This window comes from Vanacampus margaritifer, chromosome 1 (genome assembly GCF_051991255.1).
Source record: "Vanacampus margaritifer isolate UIUO_Vmar chromosome 1, RoL_Vmar_1.0, whole genome shotgun sequence".
NCBI classification, from domain to species: domain Eukaryota; kingdom Metazoa; phylum Chordata; class Actinopteri; order Syngnathiformes; family Syngnathidae; genus Vanacampus; species Vanacampus margaritifer.
The window spans coordinates 30,386,443-30,404,563 of NC_135432.1; the positions used below are offsets into that span (position 1 = coordinate 30,386,443).

Below are 18,121 nucleotides of genomic sequence, written 5' to 3' on the forward strand. Positions count from 1 at the left end.
CTACAGCATCTCTTTTCGCTTCGGACAGCGACTCAGATGAAACGGAAGCCTTTGCAAAGCATCTCTTATAAATTCCTCAGGCATTGTAAAACTTTGGCCTGTTTCTGGTGGAAGAAAAAGGACTAATATTTCCTGTCTTGGTCTGGTGTCCATAAGGCAAAAGTGCACCACTTTGGCTCCTTTTTGCTTTGCCTCTGACAAGTTATAGTATACGATACAATACAATACAAAAAATACAAAACAATACACAGTGTTCCCTCGTTTTCCGCTGGGGTTAGTTTCCAAAAAATACCCGCAATAAATGAAATCCGCGAAGTAGTTAGCTTTATGTTTTACATTTATAATAAATATTTTAAGGCTCTAAAAACCCTCACCACACTGTTTATACACTTTTCTCATCGAGGCATTTACATTTTCTCACATTTCTCTCTTGTTTAACCATTCTCCAGTTCAAACCTTTATAAATTTGATAAAACAGGTACATTACTGTAAAAAAAAATGCATGCAAAATCACACCAAAAAAAAAATCTGCAAAACAGCGAGGCCGCAAAAAGTGAACTGCCTTATAGTGAGGGAACACTGTAATACAATATAATATAATAATACTGTATAGCAATAAAATAAAATAAAAAAATAAAAAATCTTGACAATAATATGTTCTATGCAGCCCAACTAGTCTAAATATGGTATTCTGGTTAATATTGCGTTAGTGGAATATGAGTTAAGCAGCAAAATCCAACCCTTTTTATCCATCTCAGAAGGCGGCCATTTTGCCACTTGCTGTCGAGTGAAAATGACATCACAGTTGCTCAGGTAACAACCAATCACAGCTCAGCTTTAAAAAAACAAACAGGTGAGCTCTGATTGGTCGTTGCCTGAGCCCTGAACAACAATAATGTCATCTTCAGTCGACAGCAAGTGGCAAAATGGCCGCCTCCCGAGATGGATACAAGAAAAAATTCTCTCAACCTAATTACACACCAACAAATGAAATGATCATGGCATGTGATATGAAGCCTGGGGTAAATCTGGTTAAAAAGTGGTTAATTTTTTATGATTTATAGGCTAGAGCGCTTTGGATTTTGCAAAACGTTTTTGTTTTGGTGTCCCAATTCAAGTAACATGACGTATGGATCTCATGTGACATTTTGAGTTCATTCGAGTCACATGACACTGCAAAGTACTGTTCAGTGTTCAGATGTGTCCTGGTGCATCGATGTGAACAGTTGACCCCCACTTGGGTCTTCATTGTAACATTCACAAGGCTAAAAGACCATCTGAAGAAGTCATCTGCTGCACTCAGCTTTAAAGCTAAACGTGGACTAAATTGCCAAAGAATGATTTGTTCATGAAGCATGTCCAAAAAAAAAACACGGCTGAATGACTTTGCTCCGGAAATGATTGCTCTAGACCTGTTAAACCATAAATTGTAGCCATATGATAACATAGCATGAGCGGCTCATGGAACCTGTTAAACTTCAAATTCCTCCTCAAGCGTGAGTCCAGTATAGGACACACAAGGCCAAGCGGAGTGCAGGAGACATGTGATGCGCCACATGTGACACAGACAGATGGAGAAGAGCGTGGCTTCCATGGGAGTGATTGTGTATCGCAAATTCAGTCCTCCCGAGTTTTTCTCCGCCCCGCCTCAAAAAATCTGGATTGTGCAGCTGCAGGCTCCGTCCCAATTAGCCGTGAGTCGGGGTTTGCACACAAGCGTCTCTTGGGAACAAAGAGAGACGCCTGGATTGCATTATAGAAAATGAAGAGTGATCCCAAGTCTTCGTTGCGCAATGAGGTGATATCATCATTCAGTACTAGGCGGAGGGAAGTCAGCAAGTCTTCCATACAGCTGCAGTCTACTTCTGTGACGCACACAAAAGCCTTCGCGCTCTGAGAACATTCCGGAAATCACATTTGTCTTTTGGCCACATAACCACACCCTGAGCAGCAAATGTGAATATTTCGAAGATATTATTTGTTCAAACTAGTATGTGAATATAACGAAAACTCCAGAGGCCCTAGAATTGAGCTCTGTGGAACACCATACCTTCTGTTATACATGTGAATTCATATTACACATATTCGTCCGACCACTTTCTTTTTTTGTTCGACATAGTATGAAGGGATTACAATAATAAAGAAATCACACGATGTACCATCACAAGAGTCAAAAGTCGACTACTGAACGCACCAAATTCCCTGCACCAGATAGGCCTAGCAATGTCGTGTGATCACCTGCAGCCAATGGTGACCTAGGCAGAAATGAATCTGTAATTTTATTTCTGCATTTTCAGGAGGACACGAAAAAAATCCTTGAAGAGAGCAGTATCCAGTGTTACACTGAAAACTGTCATATCAAAGTCTACCAGGAGGGAAATAACGTCCAAATGGTCAGGAATGATGGTGGGTATTTTTGTTAGCAGAGACGGAACAACATTCATTTTTGTAATGCTGGTAATTGTTAGTGTTTTCTCAAATCTCTTTTTCTCCCCATGTGCAGCTAAACCAAATACTCTGGTTGAAGCCCTCAAGGGAGAATTGAAAGACAAGGTAAGAGTGCAAAATACTTTACCATAAAAAGTCAGGAAAACATTCAGGTTGCAGTTCTTGGCCATCTAACGCTTGCCAATTTTCAACAGATTTTCTTTCCTGCTTGTGTTTCTCATTCAACACGCCAAAGCTATTTAATGGTCTCATCTGCAATATTTACTTCTGTGTTCGCAGCTGGGACTGACAAATTTGGATGCGCCATTGTCTTCGTCTTCGTCCTCATCAGGCCGCTCTGTATTTGTGGGGATTCTGGTCACCGGTCTGCTGATTGCGGCCGCCATTGTTGCCGGGTACTGCAGATGCCAACGCCGAACTGAAAGCAAGGGAGTCAAGCTGGTGAGTAGTTTGACATTTTCCCTCTGGACATACCACAGATTCATACCCCGCATTGAAAACAAGGTAGAGGTTTTATTTTACTCTAAAAACAGTTGGGCCAAAAGTAACCCAACTATGGGTCAATAATAGACCGAACTTTGAGTCAAGAAATGTTTTTTTTAGTGTAAAACAACTCATAAATATTGGTCAGGTACTTTACTTGGGTCAAAAAAATGAGGTCATTTTGTATAAAACAACCAAGAAAGTGGGTGGGTCCATTTTTGATCCATAATTGGGTTACTTTTGACCCAACTGTTTTTAGAGTGTACTAAAAAGTGTGCTAAAGTAGATTTTGGTAAGCCACTGTAATATTATGCAGTTTGAACAGTAACACGTTAAAGGGATACTTGACCCATTGAGCCATTTTCAACAGTAAGAATATAATATTTTATCTATAATTAACTCATTCACTGCCATTGACGGCTATAGATGTCAAAAATTCATTTTTACCATTTCTATTAGTTACATTTTTTTTCCACTTTTGTTAACAGGAGTATGAAAACCTAGGGGAAAATGTTATTGTACATTTAGAACAGATTTAAAATTTGTGATTAATTGTGAGTTAACTATTGAAGTCATGCAATTAATTACAATAAAAAAAATAATCGCCTGATGCGATTAGAAAAAAAAAAGATTAAAAATTAGGGTCGTCAGGCGATTAAATTTTTTAATTGTAATCAATCGCATGACTTCACTAGTTAACTCACCATTAATCACAAATTGTATATCTGTTCTAAATGTACAATTAAAAAAATCTAGGTTTTCATACTCTTGTTAACAAAAGTACTGACCAAACCCAGGAAAAAGGTGAGCGGTGATTGGTCGTTACTTATTTCCTCAGCACAGGTGATGTCATCTTCATTCGGCAGCAAGTGGAAAATGTGTTTTAAAAGTATAAATTGTAGATTTAAAAAAATGATTAAGTAATCGAATTAATTCTGTACAAAATATTCACTTTTGACTGCTGAAAATGGCCCAATGAGTCTTGTGCAACTAATTAGATACACAAGGACACGTGTGGAAAAACAACCAATAAGAAACTGAATGTGTGACTTACAGTATGATTTGCTGATCATTTTTTGCGGACTTGCAGCCACACAAGCAACCTTTGTGCTTCACGTGAACATGAGCTGTAAATTCCGTTTTTGTCCACATTGCAATCTGCGATGTGAATTTGTAAACCACCAGTTAGATGTTTTGGACATGTTTATGTTCTACTTGCAGGCAGAGGAGGCGTATCCAGTGGATCAGGAGAACCAAGGGAACACGTTGGTGTCCGTGGCTCCACTCAACCCCCCGACAGAAAATCAAGAGAAACCCAATGTGAACGGGGAGTCTCCCGAAGCTGCCAAGACCGAGCCCCCACCCACCAACGGCCACTCCGCCGCCAAGACTGCCGACACCGAGCTGTGAAGCCCCTCTAAACGCACACACGCACACATCCACACGCAAATTCATACAAAGCCACCTCAGAACCAACTACGTCGTCATCAGGGACATCAACACGGCTTCGGCCTCCTCTATTCCCGTCTTTGGCATGGTCGGGCAACAAGCATCAGGAAAACGAGTCGGATCATGATGAAGGTGGCGACCGCGGACGTTAACGACGGCTCAATTCCTGACTTGTTGACGGCACTCGAGCTAGAGATGGGAGATGAGCGCTTTTGGGTGGGACAAAAATGTTTCTTAGCATGACTCACCGGCGAGCGGGTCCCGTGAGGACCGCAGCAGCTTCGTACCGTCGACACCCATCAGCCATCAAGTTCGGCGCTCCACCCTCCACTAGAACGTATGACGCACATGTGCTTCAGTCAATGATGAAGCATCGTCCCCTTGAATTATGGAGCATGTAGATGTGTGAAAGTGTGTGTGTATCATCCTGATCCCTGCAGACTTTTTCTGCTAACTGTATGTATGCATGACTTCATGTGGTCTTTTTTTCCCCCTCACTCTAACATCAACAAAAGGTTTTGTTCTGCTGAAGTTGAACCTCTTCATTTTCTTGAGGCCAACGTGCCTTCAGAGGCCGGCTGAAATTCACAAGATGGACTGACTGACATCTAACTTGGCAAGGCTACTCGTCCGTGCTATTTTCTACTCATTATACTGTACTGTGTATGCTATTTTATATCAGTATTCTTATGATCGGTGTGATGCAATTGTTGTGTTGTTTTTATGCTGTTAGCAAGTGTGTTATTTTGCTTCGACGTGCCAGAGTTTTCATTTGAAAGCTGTTTGACAACGTGAACACTGTGGCACATTTAACAAAGCAGGCAAAGTACATGGTGCAAGTGTGTGACTTTTTTTCCTTACATTTTAGTTGCAAGAGATTCGACATAGAATGAAACTACTGTTTAAATGTCCAACTGGAACCCAATTTGACCTGATTTAATTTTGTATCGTGTTATTACTCACATTCCACTCTGCCTGTTTTGTTTTACAAGCAGACATTTTAAATTGGAGTTAAGTTCAGAGAATCAAATAAATGTTTTTGTTTTTTTTAATGATGTGCTTGTTTTTCTTCTTGTTCTTTGTGCATAGGCGCTCTGTTAATTGAAGGTTCATCTTAAACGACCACGGGTCAAGTGAACATTATTGAGATTTGACTAAAACTGCCTGAAACATCCACTAATCCATTGATGATTTGAAAAAAAATCTTGCTGTCAAATAGCCCCAAAAAAAACTTCACCAAGGCACATTGGCCACTAAGAATGTGTGTAAAAACCACTGAGCCATGGACATGCAACAAAGGCTCATACATCAGTTCTCGAACATGCTTGGTATGTAAAGTCCCGAAGCCTATAGGGTTACCAGCAGGCCTGTATAAGTGATGACATCACTTCACACTGATTTGTTTGGGCGGAGCAGTGACACACTCCACCAGCTGTGTTTTCTCCACAATACACACACACCCACTATCACACACACAGAGGTTTGTTTTACTATCTTTGTGGGGCTATCTCATTGACATAATGCATTTCCTAGCCCCTAACCCCAACTATCAAAAATGATTGCCTACCCCCATTCCTTACCCTAACCTCAACCATAACCCAATTCAAACCTAAACTCTAAAACCAAGTCTTGACCCTCAAAAAGAGGTCTAAACTTGTGGGGCCCAGCAAAATGGCCCCACATGGACAGGGTGGGCCCCACAACTCTGTGAAATCCCAGAATGTTGGCTCCACTATCTAACAAAAACAAGACCACACACTCACACCCCTTTCTTTAGTTTGGGTGTCTGACTATTTTATTTCACACTGAAGTCAGCCAACTTCAACACCCTCCCAGCTCATGCCAGGGCTGCACCACCAGAACAAGAAGAAGTGTAGCACGTTCGCATGAATATATACATCTCCGCTTTACAGCAGATTAGACGCCACAAGGGTCCAATTTGAAAGGTGTAAATCCCCATTGAACACGACCGAATGTGCAGTACGATCACATGCGACCTTGAGCTGTGCAAGATGAGGTCGTCTTAAGCGGCCCGACTCCACCCATGTCAGCGCTTGTGTCTCATTCCACTGGCTCAACATACTCATATTTATGACATGACCTAATTGAGTCTGGCCAAGCCGACCCACATTTTGGGATACATTTCTTTGTTGCCATTGCGACAGTCCAATGGAAGTGAAATATTTTCCTATAAAGCAGTGGAGCAATGCTCATGTGTGACATGACAAATGTCGTGACTCTTCAACTTAGTAGAGCATCTAAAGGATTAATTATTTTAAGTGCGTTTTGGTTGATGTTTAGCTTTTGTGCATCCACGATGCCACCAGAGGAGTACAAGACCAGGAAATTTTGTAGGAAAGTGCTACACACACGCGCACACACACACGCCTCTGTCCCGGTTGCTCAACACAATATGACAGACGTGACAATAAAATGACACATTTAATGTTGAGTAAGTAGCCCAGTGCTGATACCTCAATTATCTTGGCTAGGATAGATTTTTAAGATCAACAGGGCGGGAGTGCAGTCCTCTTATTGGCCTTTTTGGTAGTCAAATGTGACTCTGACCAAGGATGGATGGTGGATGGATTTTCTGTTCACCGCCTTGTTCGAGAACAGGAAATTGTGCAAAAATACTAAAACATTGAATAGTTCAAGGTGTCCATTTAAAAGTTCGGAGAAGGTCAAATTAAGTGTACCTGCAAAGGTAATAGTGCATTTTATGTGCATTTCATTCTAAAAAAAAAAAGTTTTAATCTGGCAATAGCCAGATTGATATTGATAGTGTGATTCACTCAAAGGAGTTCTCCACAATCTGGGACAATGAGTTGCTCAGCAAAGGCGGGACATTGTGTACAATACTTCGATCTGATTGGACGATGCAGCATCTTGTGCACAGCTACCTAACTTTTGCTTTGCCCAATCACGGCAACAGATGAAAACGTGTCATCGTTCTCGTTCTAGAAAAAAAAAAGCACAAATATCTTTATCAGCTAAAAATGCACGAAGCACCTCTCGCTGTTCTACATTCCAGTTGCGTAATGCCTGCGAGAACAGAATGAATTGCAGTGTCCATTCGTTCATATTAGGTTTGTGTGCTTCCAACGGCGTCTGCGCTTCCTGGTTTCGTTGCAGCTGCATATCCCGCCCCCAAACAAAATACCGCTTTGTGATTGGTTCGTACAAAAAGTGTACGGATCGATGAAAATCAGCGGGCTCGGTACAAGTAGTCTAGGCAAACGGTACTAAATTACACAAGAATTGCTCACAAGGTGACTCAAGCATAACATTTTCCACAATAGTTTACAATGGCCTATTTTACAATTTCAGAGCAGGAGCCTTCCAGAATTCAGTTTTGCATAGCAACCATTGCTATGCAAAGCATTTCCCTTAGCAACTAGCACCAATGATGCATTTTCTGATCTACTATGAGATGCTGTTTTTATTCTTGACTCCTTGTTATCCTATGGTATGTAAACTTATAAGCATATCTGGTCATCTGATGCGTCTTGATCCTGTGAGGTCCTTGCACGTACAGGTTTGTAAGGCATGATGCGCTTGTATTTTGTCTCCTGGTTCAATAGGGTCTCCTGCACTTAATTTAGCAAGAAGCTTTTCATCTTCTGGATAATGTGCACATTTACTCACATAATAATTTGCTTTAAAGAGATATTTGGCTCATTTAGTCATTTTCAGGAGTAAGAAGGTAATATTTTTGTTCCATAATTAATGTGATAACAAATGGCGCAAAGAAAAGCCGTAGGGATAGGCTCCAGCGCCCCCCGCGACCCTTGCGAGGAAAAGCGGTTAAGAAAACAGATGGATGGATGTAACTTTTTGTAAGCAGTTTTTGTGCATTTAATGAAACAAAGTTGGTTAACTTTGACAAAAAAACAACACCAAAACAACCAAATCTATTCTCTCTTACAATTTTTCATCAACGTCACAATGGTCCCATAGCTCGGTCCACCCTTCAGCCTCCACCCTCCTCACTTTCTCCACCTCTGCACTCCTTGGTCCAATCAGGGGTAACACATGTGGATTGGAATCTCTGATTATCAACAAAACTCAGCTGGTTCTTTTTTGTGTCCTGTCCCTCCCCTCGGCGTTAGCAGCAGCTGCCAAATACGTACGTCATATTTTGTCTCTGTATGCCAAAGAAGGCCCCTTCTTAACTCATCTGCGTAAAGATAACATTGGGGGAATAAATATAATGTTGAAGCAGGACCCCGAGGTAAAAAGGCGCGGTCGCCTTTGTGAGCCTCTGAGCTTCTTCCAGTTCATGCAAAGGCTATATGAATGTCATATTGAGACTTAGGGATAAATTATTTAAAATATTAAATGAAAACCATTTGCTGTCCTGTGTTTCTTCCAACATTTCCTGTTGTTGAGGAAAATGTGATCACATAGTCACACAGTGATCACAGTCTGTGTTTTCCCCCTTCAATCTGAATGGTGATTTCTGCTATTTCTCATTGTTAAAGGATGCATTAATTGTCTTTATAAATTGCTCATCTCGAAACATAAATTAAAAATAATTGAATGAATTCAATTATTTACAACTACTGATTTATGTTACACCAATTAAATTATAAATCAGACAGTTGGCCACCGTCAAGCCATATAAATGTATAAAAGTATGCATGTATTGTGTTTTACAATACTTAACTCCATTATAATTTATTATGTACCGAAAGATGAAAGCTTGGTGTCATTTGTCCCCAAAATGTATTTTTGCCTATGTCATCTTTCTGTGGCAACCCACTTTTTCCTTAATTGTTACTCTATCCTTTTATGATTGATTAATTGTGATAAAGTACAATAGGCATGTGCAGCCTATCCAGGCTCGTCGTTTCGGGAGTAATCATTCTGTTGTCTTTTTCTGGAATTTATATGATCATGAGGAAATTTCTCAAGAATACCAAACTGATTAACAATCCAAAATCTTACAACTAATACTTTGTATCCATGGACACCAAAATACTGAAAAACAACAGAAACTGTGGCTGATATTACATCTGTTTCCTGCACATTGCTGCATGCTGCCATTGTGCATTTCCAAACATCTGCAGGGGGAAACAATCTGGAAGGCATTGTGTCTTTTTCCAAGTACCCCGAGCTGTCCAATACAGAGCACACCCTGGACGTCATTCAGCTGGAATCACACCAATGATTTTTTACAAAATTTGGTTTATGCAGAGCACACAATTGGATAGTCACGCAGCAAATATGCAGCGAAAAATTACAGCAACATTCTAAACATACAGTACCAGAGTTGGCAGAGTGGTTGCTGAGTGGTATGTGCTGTAGTGTGTGAACCACCAGTCATCACATCTTTTGACAAAATAAGTTATTGATGAATGTCCTTTGAATATGTTGTGCTCTATGGGTATATAATCTATGACACCATCACCCCTGCAAAAATGTTAGGTTAATTGAAGACTCAAAATTGTGCATAGGTGTGAATGGTTGTTTGTTTCCCCTGTGGTTGCTTGGTTGATGACAAGTCCAGGGTTGTACCCTGACTCGGGCTAAAAATCAGTTGGGACAGCCCCTAGGTCAAGCAGTCACGAAAATTGATCGATTGATTAGATAAACACAATTCACATTTATCAACGAGAGAAAGGCTCGTGAAAGAACGTGAACCTTAAATGTGAGGTCAGGACGCCCTCTGCTGTTCACGAATCGTCGAGCGAAAGGCCAATTCATGTATGTAATAAATTAAATTAGATTTGACGCCGTCACGTGAAAATACAAGCATAAAATCATCTGGTTCCGATCAGGTTTTACGATTAGACAAATACAGCCTGCATGTGAGAAAAACTAACACCACGCCATAAACGTAATTACAGAATGACGTCTGTGGGGTTAAATAAAACGTCCCAAAATGTTATTAAGTGAGAGAAAATAAGTAAAATTGTTGGCTTCCTTCTTATTCTTCTTTTGTGAACTTTAGAGAGCATTACGTATGTATGCACGTAACGTTGTTCTCTTTTTGACCCAAATAAAGAAGCAGAAACGAAGCTTTTAGCGAAAGCGGAAGTTTGTGGGAGTGAATCATATACACCGCCTTTCTCATCTTTGTGAAATCCAGCCCGCTCTTTGCCTGTTTGTAAACAGTTACGTCAAAAGCACGTGACACCTGCAACGCATTTCGGTGTAATATCCAATCAGAAAGCGGAGGTGTGTTCCCATGGGCGTGGCCTGTTAGTGTTGCCGTGAAAATGTCGTTGCGTACAGTTTTTTGTTAAACCACAGTCGCCTCAATGGCAACCCGGAGCTAGATGGGAGGTTCTGGAAGCAGTGTCGTAACTCTTGAGACGCCGTTGCGAAAGATGCGCTCTTGGTAAGTGGCCTCCTTTTAAATGAGGAAGTTGTTTACATTCAGGGGCATAATTACAAAACCCAAATGGGAACATGGGAACTTGTTTGGCGCGCAGGAAGCAAATGTAAAAATGTGGTTTGACGATATTGTACAGTACATTATATTAAAATGACGTCATTGTACGTTCACTTCTGATTGATTTAGATTGGCCCTGTGTTATGAAAGCAACAACCCAAATTACGCATGGCCTAGCTATTTCGAAGTGCGTAGTTACCAACGTGTTTTTCCTTGCCTTACCCGGAAAACAAGGCCCAAATATTGGCGCTCAGCAGTTTGTTTCAGAACGTGTCTGAGCAGATGAATGTTACAGGTTGAGAGGACGAGGTGCTGGATGGATGCTTGCTGCGAGAGGATGTTGCGCACTTCTATTCACTTCACGAATGAGATGTTGGTGAAGCGCTGCACTGCGTAATGATTTGAACTCATGATGCTTGACTTTGCTTATCTCCATATTTACTTTGGATATATGTTTGGAATAAAGATAAATAAATAAAAATACATATTATTTGTCAATTGTGGACTCTTTGAGACTCGTTCGTGATTAAGGGCTATACTGTATAAATACTTTTTTACCTGACTTTATTCCATACAAAAGTTACCAAATGATGACGTTAAATCGATTCAATCGCACCTGCGTCCTGGTGTCTTGTCGTTTTATCTAACAAAGACATAGGAAATGTCACAAATGATATTCCAAGTTATTTGCCATTGAATGGGCTTAATTTGGGCGAATGTATATAATGCTCGTTTAAAAAAAAAAATACTTCAGCAAATTACTTGAATTAAGTTGTTATTTAACTTTTAATTTATCCGGTCAGATACGGTTTTGGTAGTTGATAAGTCCAAATTTTGCATTGCACAGGCCCTGCATCAACTCCTTCCATCCAGAGGTTTCTATGTCATACGCACTTTTTATTCCTGATGTAAACAAAGCTTCTTGGGTGCAGTTCGCTTAATGAACACTTAGCGGCGTTGTTTGCTTCAAATCTCTTACTGAGCCCTATTCGGCATGAAGGGGATCACATCGTTTGATTTGTTTGAGCACACCCACATTTAATCTGGACATGTATGTGACGCCATCGCTCAAAAGTGACGACTTGACACAGTCAAAATACAACAAAAGACGCTATTATTAAAGCTAAATAGCATAAGGATGGATGGTTTGGTAATGTGCATTGTGGTAACAGCAAGACATACTGTATGAGATGCTCTCAATTTTCAAGCCTGGCCTTTTTTTCATTTTAATGCAGTAATTGTTGACATTAAAGTAAAAACACCAGAATTTTAATGTGCGTCACAACCTGTCATTGTTTCTGGATAAAGGTCATTTTGGCCCATGCAAGACTTTGAGGCCGCAGTTTGCCGATCTCTGAGGAAGTGTTGAAATCCACCGCACACTGTTTGACATGTCTTGGAATAATAACGGGTTTTCCTCTGGAATCTGTGGAGGGGCGGGGGTGCGTGGAGGTGTATGGGGGGGCTGCTATACTTGTTTTCATTGACAGTGTGCATATTTGGAACATGAGCTGATGACAACAGATGATACCAGGTTTAAGCTTAACCCAGGATCAGGTAAACAGGCATGTATGTATGTATGTTTGTTTGTTTGTTTGTTTACCTTTACAAAATCCTCTTTTCTTTCTTTGTGCGTATCTGTGAAGTGACTGGGCATCTTTCCAAGAGGGTAATTAAGCTTTGGGAAGCAGCATCGTAGATGACGCAGTTAAGGCTAATGCTGCGTTCACAGAATAGAGGAAGAATATCACACAAGAATATGTAAGTTTGACGAATATCATTTTAAGTATAAATTGATGATTGTTCGTATTTTGTTATGTAGGTTTTGACCTTTGGCAGTTCCCTTTGGTTGCTGTGGGAAAACGGACGTCACAGGCTCTATCAGAGGTAAATGCAACATGGTTGATGAAGGCATTCAGCCTTGGTTTAAAAAAAGCACAATCCGGCTTTTGAAACTCCCCTCCCTCGTCATAACGCTTCAAAACTTATATTTAACATAAGATCAAAGGATATCAAGCAATGTACCGATAAAGCCAAGTGAAACTTGCTTTTGTTTTCTGAAAAGGTCAGATGAATACTATGAAATGTAAGCCACAAGCTCTGATTCAAATATTTTTCTGTCAATTATTAAATCCTTCAGGCTTTTAATAACTGTAGTACTATGTTAGATAAGCGTCACATGGGAAACATATTGTTAGCATTCCCACTCGTGTGACAGATTAGCAGCATCCCACATTTAAAGGGCCACATCAACCGTTCTTCTCCAAACCGGCGATGTCCCTTTAAAAGCAGAGTGCTGTCAGGTGGTGGAAGAGGCTCGGCCTTACTTGAGAGTGAAGAGTCAGATTGTGTCTCTTGCAAAGACAGGGAGAGAGAGACAATCCTACGGGGAGCAAAGTCATGGTAAATGTGGTGTTTTGGTCCCTTTAAAGGCCTTGTGCTGGTGCTCTGCTAACGATTGTGTCTCAGCGTGATGGAGAGGCTAACAGAGATACAGAAGCACTGAGAATTAAATGCTGCGTCACACTCAGGAAGAGGAACAGCGCGATCGTGCGCGAGGCTGTGCGAGCACGCGCGCAGGCATCTGATCACTTTGTGTGTATTTGTGCTGAAAGTGGCAGGCTAATCGCAGTCGGGCTGTTGCTGGCAGATGAAAATAAAGAGAGCGAGATGCTGTGAGGGAGGGCGGGCAAGCGAGTCAGACACAGGAGAGAGATTTTTTTATTTTTTTCGGGTTTTAGTTGCTACGTCACTTTTTCATGTCCGGACAAAACAAAAAGCTGTGATAACAGGAGCCCACAGTCATGGAGTTTCCCACCTGAAGTGGACGTTGTGGTTTCGGACAGCCGAGGCTTCCTTGTCTTCTTCCTCATTGGTAGTTCTTCCTGTCACTAGCTACTAAATGTGCCTGCATGTGTGTGTTTGTGCGTGCTGTGTCGCTCCAGCTAGCCGGCCAAATAAGTTTCAACATGGATGCTGAGATGTACCACAATTGTTTTGATAGGATGCTGAGGTGCGGTTCCAGCAGAAAGCAGGCCGACCCAGCCAAGGGTTAGCAGCGCACTCTTCTGGAAGCTTCTTAAATGATGGCCAAGCACGGTCGGGGATGTTGGGTCAAGAACTGCATCGCTTTTTTTGCGCCGCGTCATGTGGAGGGCGAATACAGTCACGTATGATCGTACGGCCTCTCGCAAAGCCATATTTGTTCACGCTTTCGTCGCGTGGGCGTGTCTCACGAGGGGGAAGAAAGTTGGTGGTGAGGCAGAGGGAGCCAAGCGTGGTGCGTCTGCGGTCATGTGACTTGTTTTCACCCCACAGGCGTGCTGGGATTCAAATCCTTCCCGAGACGCATTCGCTCCTGCGTAGTTAGACGAGGCAGCGCTGGTGACGCAGTCCGTTCGGGGCTGGACTTCTCGTCACCTCGTTTGGATCTCTCCCACTTCCTCTCTCCCTCTCTCGCTCGCTCTGTGTCATGGAGAGAAGGAGCAGTGGGAGGGGCTAAATGTCACAGCTCAGGATGAGGGAGAGAGAGACAGCACAGGAGATAAAGAGAGAATGCGAGGGACGCTGTTTACTCTTGGTAACTCGGCTTTGACTTCACTCACGTTGACTTTAAGTTGCTGCATCACATGCCCTGGTGCCAAACGGTGCTCGCTCTGATTGGCTAGGAGTCGCCATGCTGGCTTTCCAAGGTGTCTGCACAGCGCAGTTGGTTGGCTGTTGGTATTCAGACGCTGATTGGTTCAGAATCATTTCTTCAAAAGAAAGATCGAGAAGTCGTTATTGTCTTTATTTATAGTCCACATTTTAAAGATGCTGTTAGTGTTTCGGGTCAAAGACTGCATCTCTGGCCTTGTACGCTTTATTTCATTCCTGACTTGAATGAGCTCGAGAAGCTCGTTTATACCTCCACCAAGGTTAAAGTCAGTGGGGAAAAATTCAGACCGTTTTGTATTTGGGTTTGTATGTCCATCTGTTTGTTAGCTTGCAGGCTACTTCCTGGTTAATGGAGGAGGGGTGCCAATGTGATTCTTGTGGGGTTGATTGGTTTGCGTGCCGCGATCCGCACCTTCATTCATTTTCTTAGCAAAATTTAAATCCCTCTACAAGTTTTGCAAACATTGTTTTTATTTTAAGTTTTACAACGCTAAATGATTGGGTTTTGGCACAGTATGGTATATTTTGACATATATGGACTTACATATCTTTTCCATTCTTGTTTTATGTGTCAATTACACTTATGTTCTTCTACTCTTTAAATAGGAAGCAATCCAAACATTTTCTTTACAACAGTGTGTTCTATGCAGCTCCACTAGTCAAAACGTAATATTCTGATTATTGTTTTTGTGGAATATGAATTCATCAGCGAAATCCATCCATTTTATCCATCTCATAGGGCGGCCATTTTGACATTTGTGGCCGATTAAAAATGACATTGCAGTTCAGCGCTCAAGTAACGACCAATCACAGCTCATCTTGCGAACGTCACATGACCAAAGTCAGGAAACAGGTGAGCTGTGATTGGTCGTTACCTGAGCCCTTACATAGGCACTGTGATGTCATTTTCAGTCGACAGCAAGTGGCAAAATGGCCACCCCCTGTCATGAGTAAAAACGGGATTTTGCTGCTTATTCATACTCCAACAATGCAATATTAATCCAAATGTCATGTTTAGACTAGTATCTAAATCTAGCCAGGCTCCTTCATCCATTCCTTAATCCTCATTTTGGAATACTCTCACTTACGAATTGCTTATGCAACCGATACGTGATACAATGACAAGCAGGAAGTACTGTTTGCTTCTCCTAAAAAGTAAAACAAAAATAACACGTATGACATATGTGGCCCGATCCAGAACCATAGGCACGCCGTTTTCACCGCAGGAACATTGGGGTAACTTAATGGGGCCAGCCTGACACGAGTCAGCAGGTGCTTTTTAGCGCTCGAATGGTGGCATTCAAAGACTTATGATAAAGACTAGTTGCATCTTTTAATGTTTGGAATACGTTGTAGTTACAATGAACTTTAACCTGCTTATAGGAATAGATATGTGTACACTTGTTCATAGGTTTCTGCCTTTGTTTTGATTGGCTGCTCCTCAAAGGCCTGCTGTCTCTTTAAATGTTTTATAAGCGTTACACAACAGATCTAGTGACACACACACGTCAAGCGGGCAGAAGGGAGCGTGATAGTCGTGCACAGTCAGCCAGGCGAAGCAGCCGGATGGATACCTTACGTACATTCTAATCTGTGTGGCAGTTGTGTAAACAAAACACATACACTGTACATGACCTCGCAAACAACTCAAACCCAACAAGAAAGGCTTAGTCTGTTCCATTTGATGCGTGATACGTCATTTTTTTGTCTTTCATCTTACTGTGAAAATAAGCATCTGATGTTTTGGAGTGAGTCACTTCACTTCCTTTGTTTGAATGTGATTCTATTATACTATTTGTGGCAGACTGTTTGTGGATGGGTGTTTTCTGGACGTATTGTCAGTGGTCCTTTTAGAAAGAGGTGAGTTGATTTGCACTTGGCAGCCAGTCAGTACGCTGACGCTACCTGGGCCGGCCGGCCCCGCCCTCTCTCACTGTGCTGGTGTATGTGCGTCATGGCTCCCGTTGCCAGCCATTGATTTGTACTTCCTTGTGATCACAGAGACTGGAAAGCTTCGCTCGTTCATCTTGGACAGTCTGCGGAGTAGCGGAGACGCGAGACGGCGTCTGCATCCGACGAGACCGGTTGTGAAGATGCACGGTGGCGTCTTCTGTTGTTTCCTGTTTTTTGGGCCTCTTCACTTTGGATTGAGTATCAGAACGCAAGGTGTGGGCGTGTTACACGAGTGGGAGGCGTTCTGGTGTCTGCTCAGCAGTTCTCCATGCCATCTCGCAACTACCCGTGCCCTGGTGAATAATGGGTCAGAATGTCTTATATTTTGATACACTTAGGAGCCACAAAATGAAGTCTACTCTACCTGCGCAATCTAATGAGCGATGTTAGAAACATTTTGCTATGATATTAATCTTAACACATGTTTATTACAGTTGTATTTTGCAATGGTGTGACAACTTGCACTGTGTCATACTGAAGAGCTGTTTCTAATATTGTGATTATTTAGCAACACGAAAGGGACCAAGTAAATATTGCTCCCTTTTTATACAGTGTAGAGGCCCAAATTTTGATCATATCCAGAATCTACATGTGCCCATGCTTCAAATTATTGACAAACTAGAGTATACTGAATGTTTTGTGTTTGTCATTAAGTCCCATCAAGGAAGTCCGGGCTGTCATCTGATGAAGACATCGCTATTCTGCTATCATCAAAAACGTTGCCTGTTTTCATAATTGTTTTATTGTTGTAAATTTCCAAGATTCTAAATAGTCCCGGCTGTTCTCATGCTAGGATGTTCTCCGTCAGAAATGCCCCCCTTGGAAGCTGGCTTCAGATGGTGGCTTAGAGTATTGTCATCCATCTAGCACCATTTGAAATCAGTGTTCTTAGGGCGGGAGGTAAGAGTCACCTGCCAGTGAGAGCTGTGCTGGGAAAAGTTCCACTGCATCAGCAACAAGTGACCGGTGATGTGAGTCCTTTTTCCAAGGTTGACCGGTTTCTTTTGGTGCTCAGAGTCTGCTTGTGTTTCTAGCACCATTTGAAATCGGTTACAGTGAAGGACAGATCTCATCTCACCTTGAATGAACCCATGGAAATGTCAACATTACTCGAAGTGCCCAAGTTTGACTCCGCCCACTCTTCAGTAGGTGACGTGCTTCATTGAAAACTGAATGTTTTAATGTTTATTTAACAAAAATGTCTGCAACTCCTATAAACTTTAAAGTGTAAACTTTAATGATTACATTTGCATGTGATGTCTGAAATCTAGTTGAAACTTGAGTGACCACATAAATTGAGCAGTTGGCATTACTGCCATAAGGTGGCGCTATGTATATAGTTTCCGATAACAGTAGCGTGTTCGCAATTATCTCTAACTTTAGTAACACACTGTAGTTTTTATTTTTTTATTAACCAACAGCGTTTAGGACACTTTAGATAGACATAATCTTCATTTGAAACATATTTCACTCGGTATTTGTCACGCTTAGTTCTACCGATATATTTCCCCCCGTTTAAGTCATTCAAAGATGTCCATTCCTATTTATGTGACGTTACATTATGATTCTTATTGTGTCGACAGTGACCAAAGCTGTGCTTGCTGTTTAGTGTTTGATTCACCTTGTAAAGTGTCTCCACACTTGTGTACCACACAGAAGCTAAACAATCATGTAAACGGCACACAGCAGTTACTGGAGCCAGTTTAAAAGTCTATTTAAAAAATAAAAAAA

At 41.6% G+C, this 18,121-nt stretch overlaps 1 protein-coding gene and 2 long non-coding RNA genes across 6 annotated transcripts in view; 2 read left to right on the forward strand and 1 right to left on the reverse strand.

The window, feature by feature from the left end:
• The window catches only part of LOC144036509 (uncharacterized), a 23,120-nt gene extending 18,359 nt beyond the window's left edge, over positions 1–4,761 (reverse strand). For both annotated transcript variants that reach the window (XR_013288662.1, XR_013288663.1), the window contains exons 1-2: positions 4,629–4,761; positions 2,714–2,866 (exon numbers count right to left, since the gene is read on the reverse strand). This is a non-coding gene — a long non-coding RNA (uncharacterized LOC144036509). The remainder of the gene's footprint in view (positions 1–2,713; positions 2,867–4,628) is intronic.
• LOC144036497 (uncharacterized) overlaps positions 1–5,435 on the forward strand; it is a 20,376-nt gene extending 14,941 nt beyond the window's left edge. For both annotated transcript variants that reach the window (XM_077547201.1, XM_077547194.1), the window contains 4 exons: positions 2,298–2,406; positions 2,504–2,553; positions 2,728–2,889; positions 4,153–5,435. In XM_077547201.1, the coding sequence (XP_077403327.1) occupies positions 2,298–2,406; positions 2,504–2,553; positions 2,728–2,889; positions 4,153–4,341 (510 nt within the window). In that variant the 3' untranslated portion in view covers positions 4,342–5,435. The remainder of the gene's footprint in view (positions 1–2,297; positions 2,407–2,503; positions 2,554–2,727; positions 2,890–4,152) is intronic.
• Positions 5,436–10,653: 5,218 nt separating this feature from the next.
• Positions 10,654–17,184, forward strand: LOC144060893 (uncharacterized). Of its 2 annotated transcripts, XR_013296035.1 has the most exons (4): positions 10,654–10,726; positions 12,427–12,541; positions 12,603–12,667; positions 16,439–17,184. It is a non-coding gene; the product is annotated as an uncharacterized LOC144060893 (long non-coding RNA). The 2 variants fall into 2 exon arrangements; XR_013296033.1 differs by lacking the exon at positions 10,654–10,726 and having other exon boundaries at positions 12,278–12,541.
• Positions 17,185–18,121: the final 937 nt, after the last annotated feature.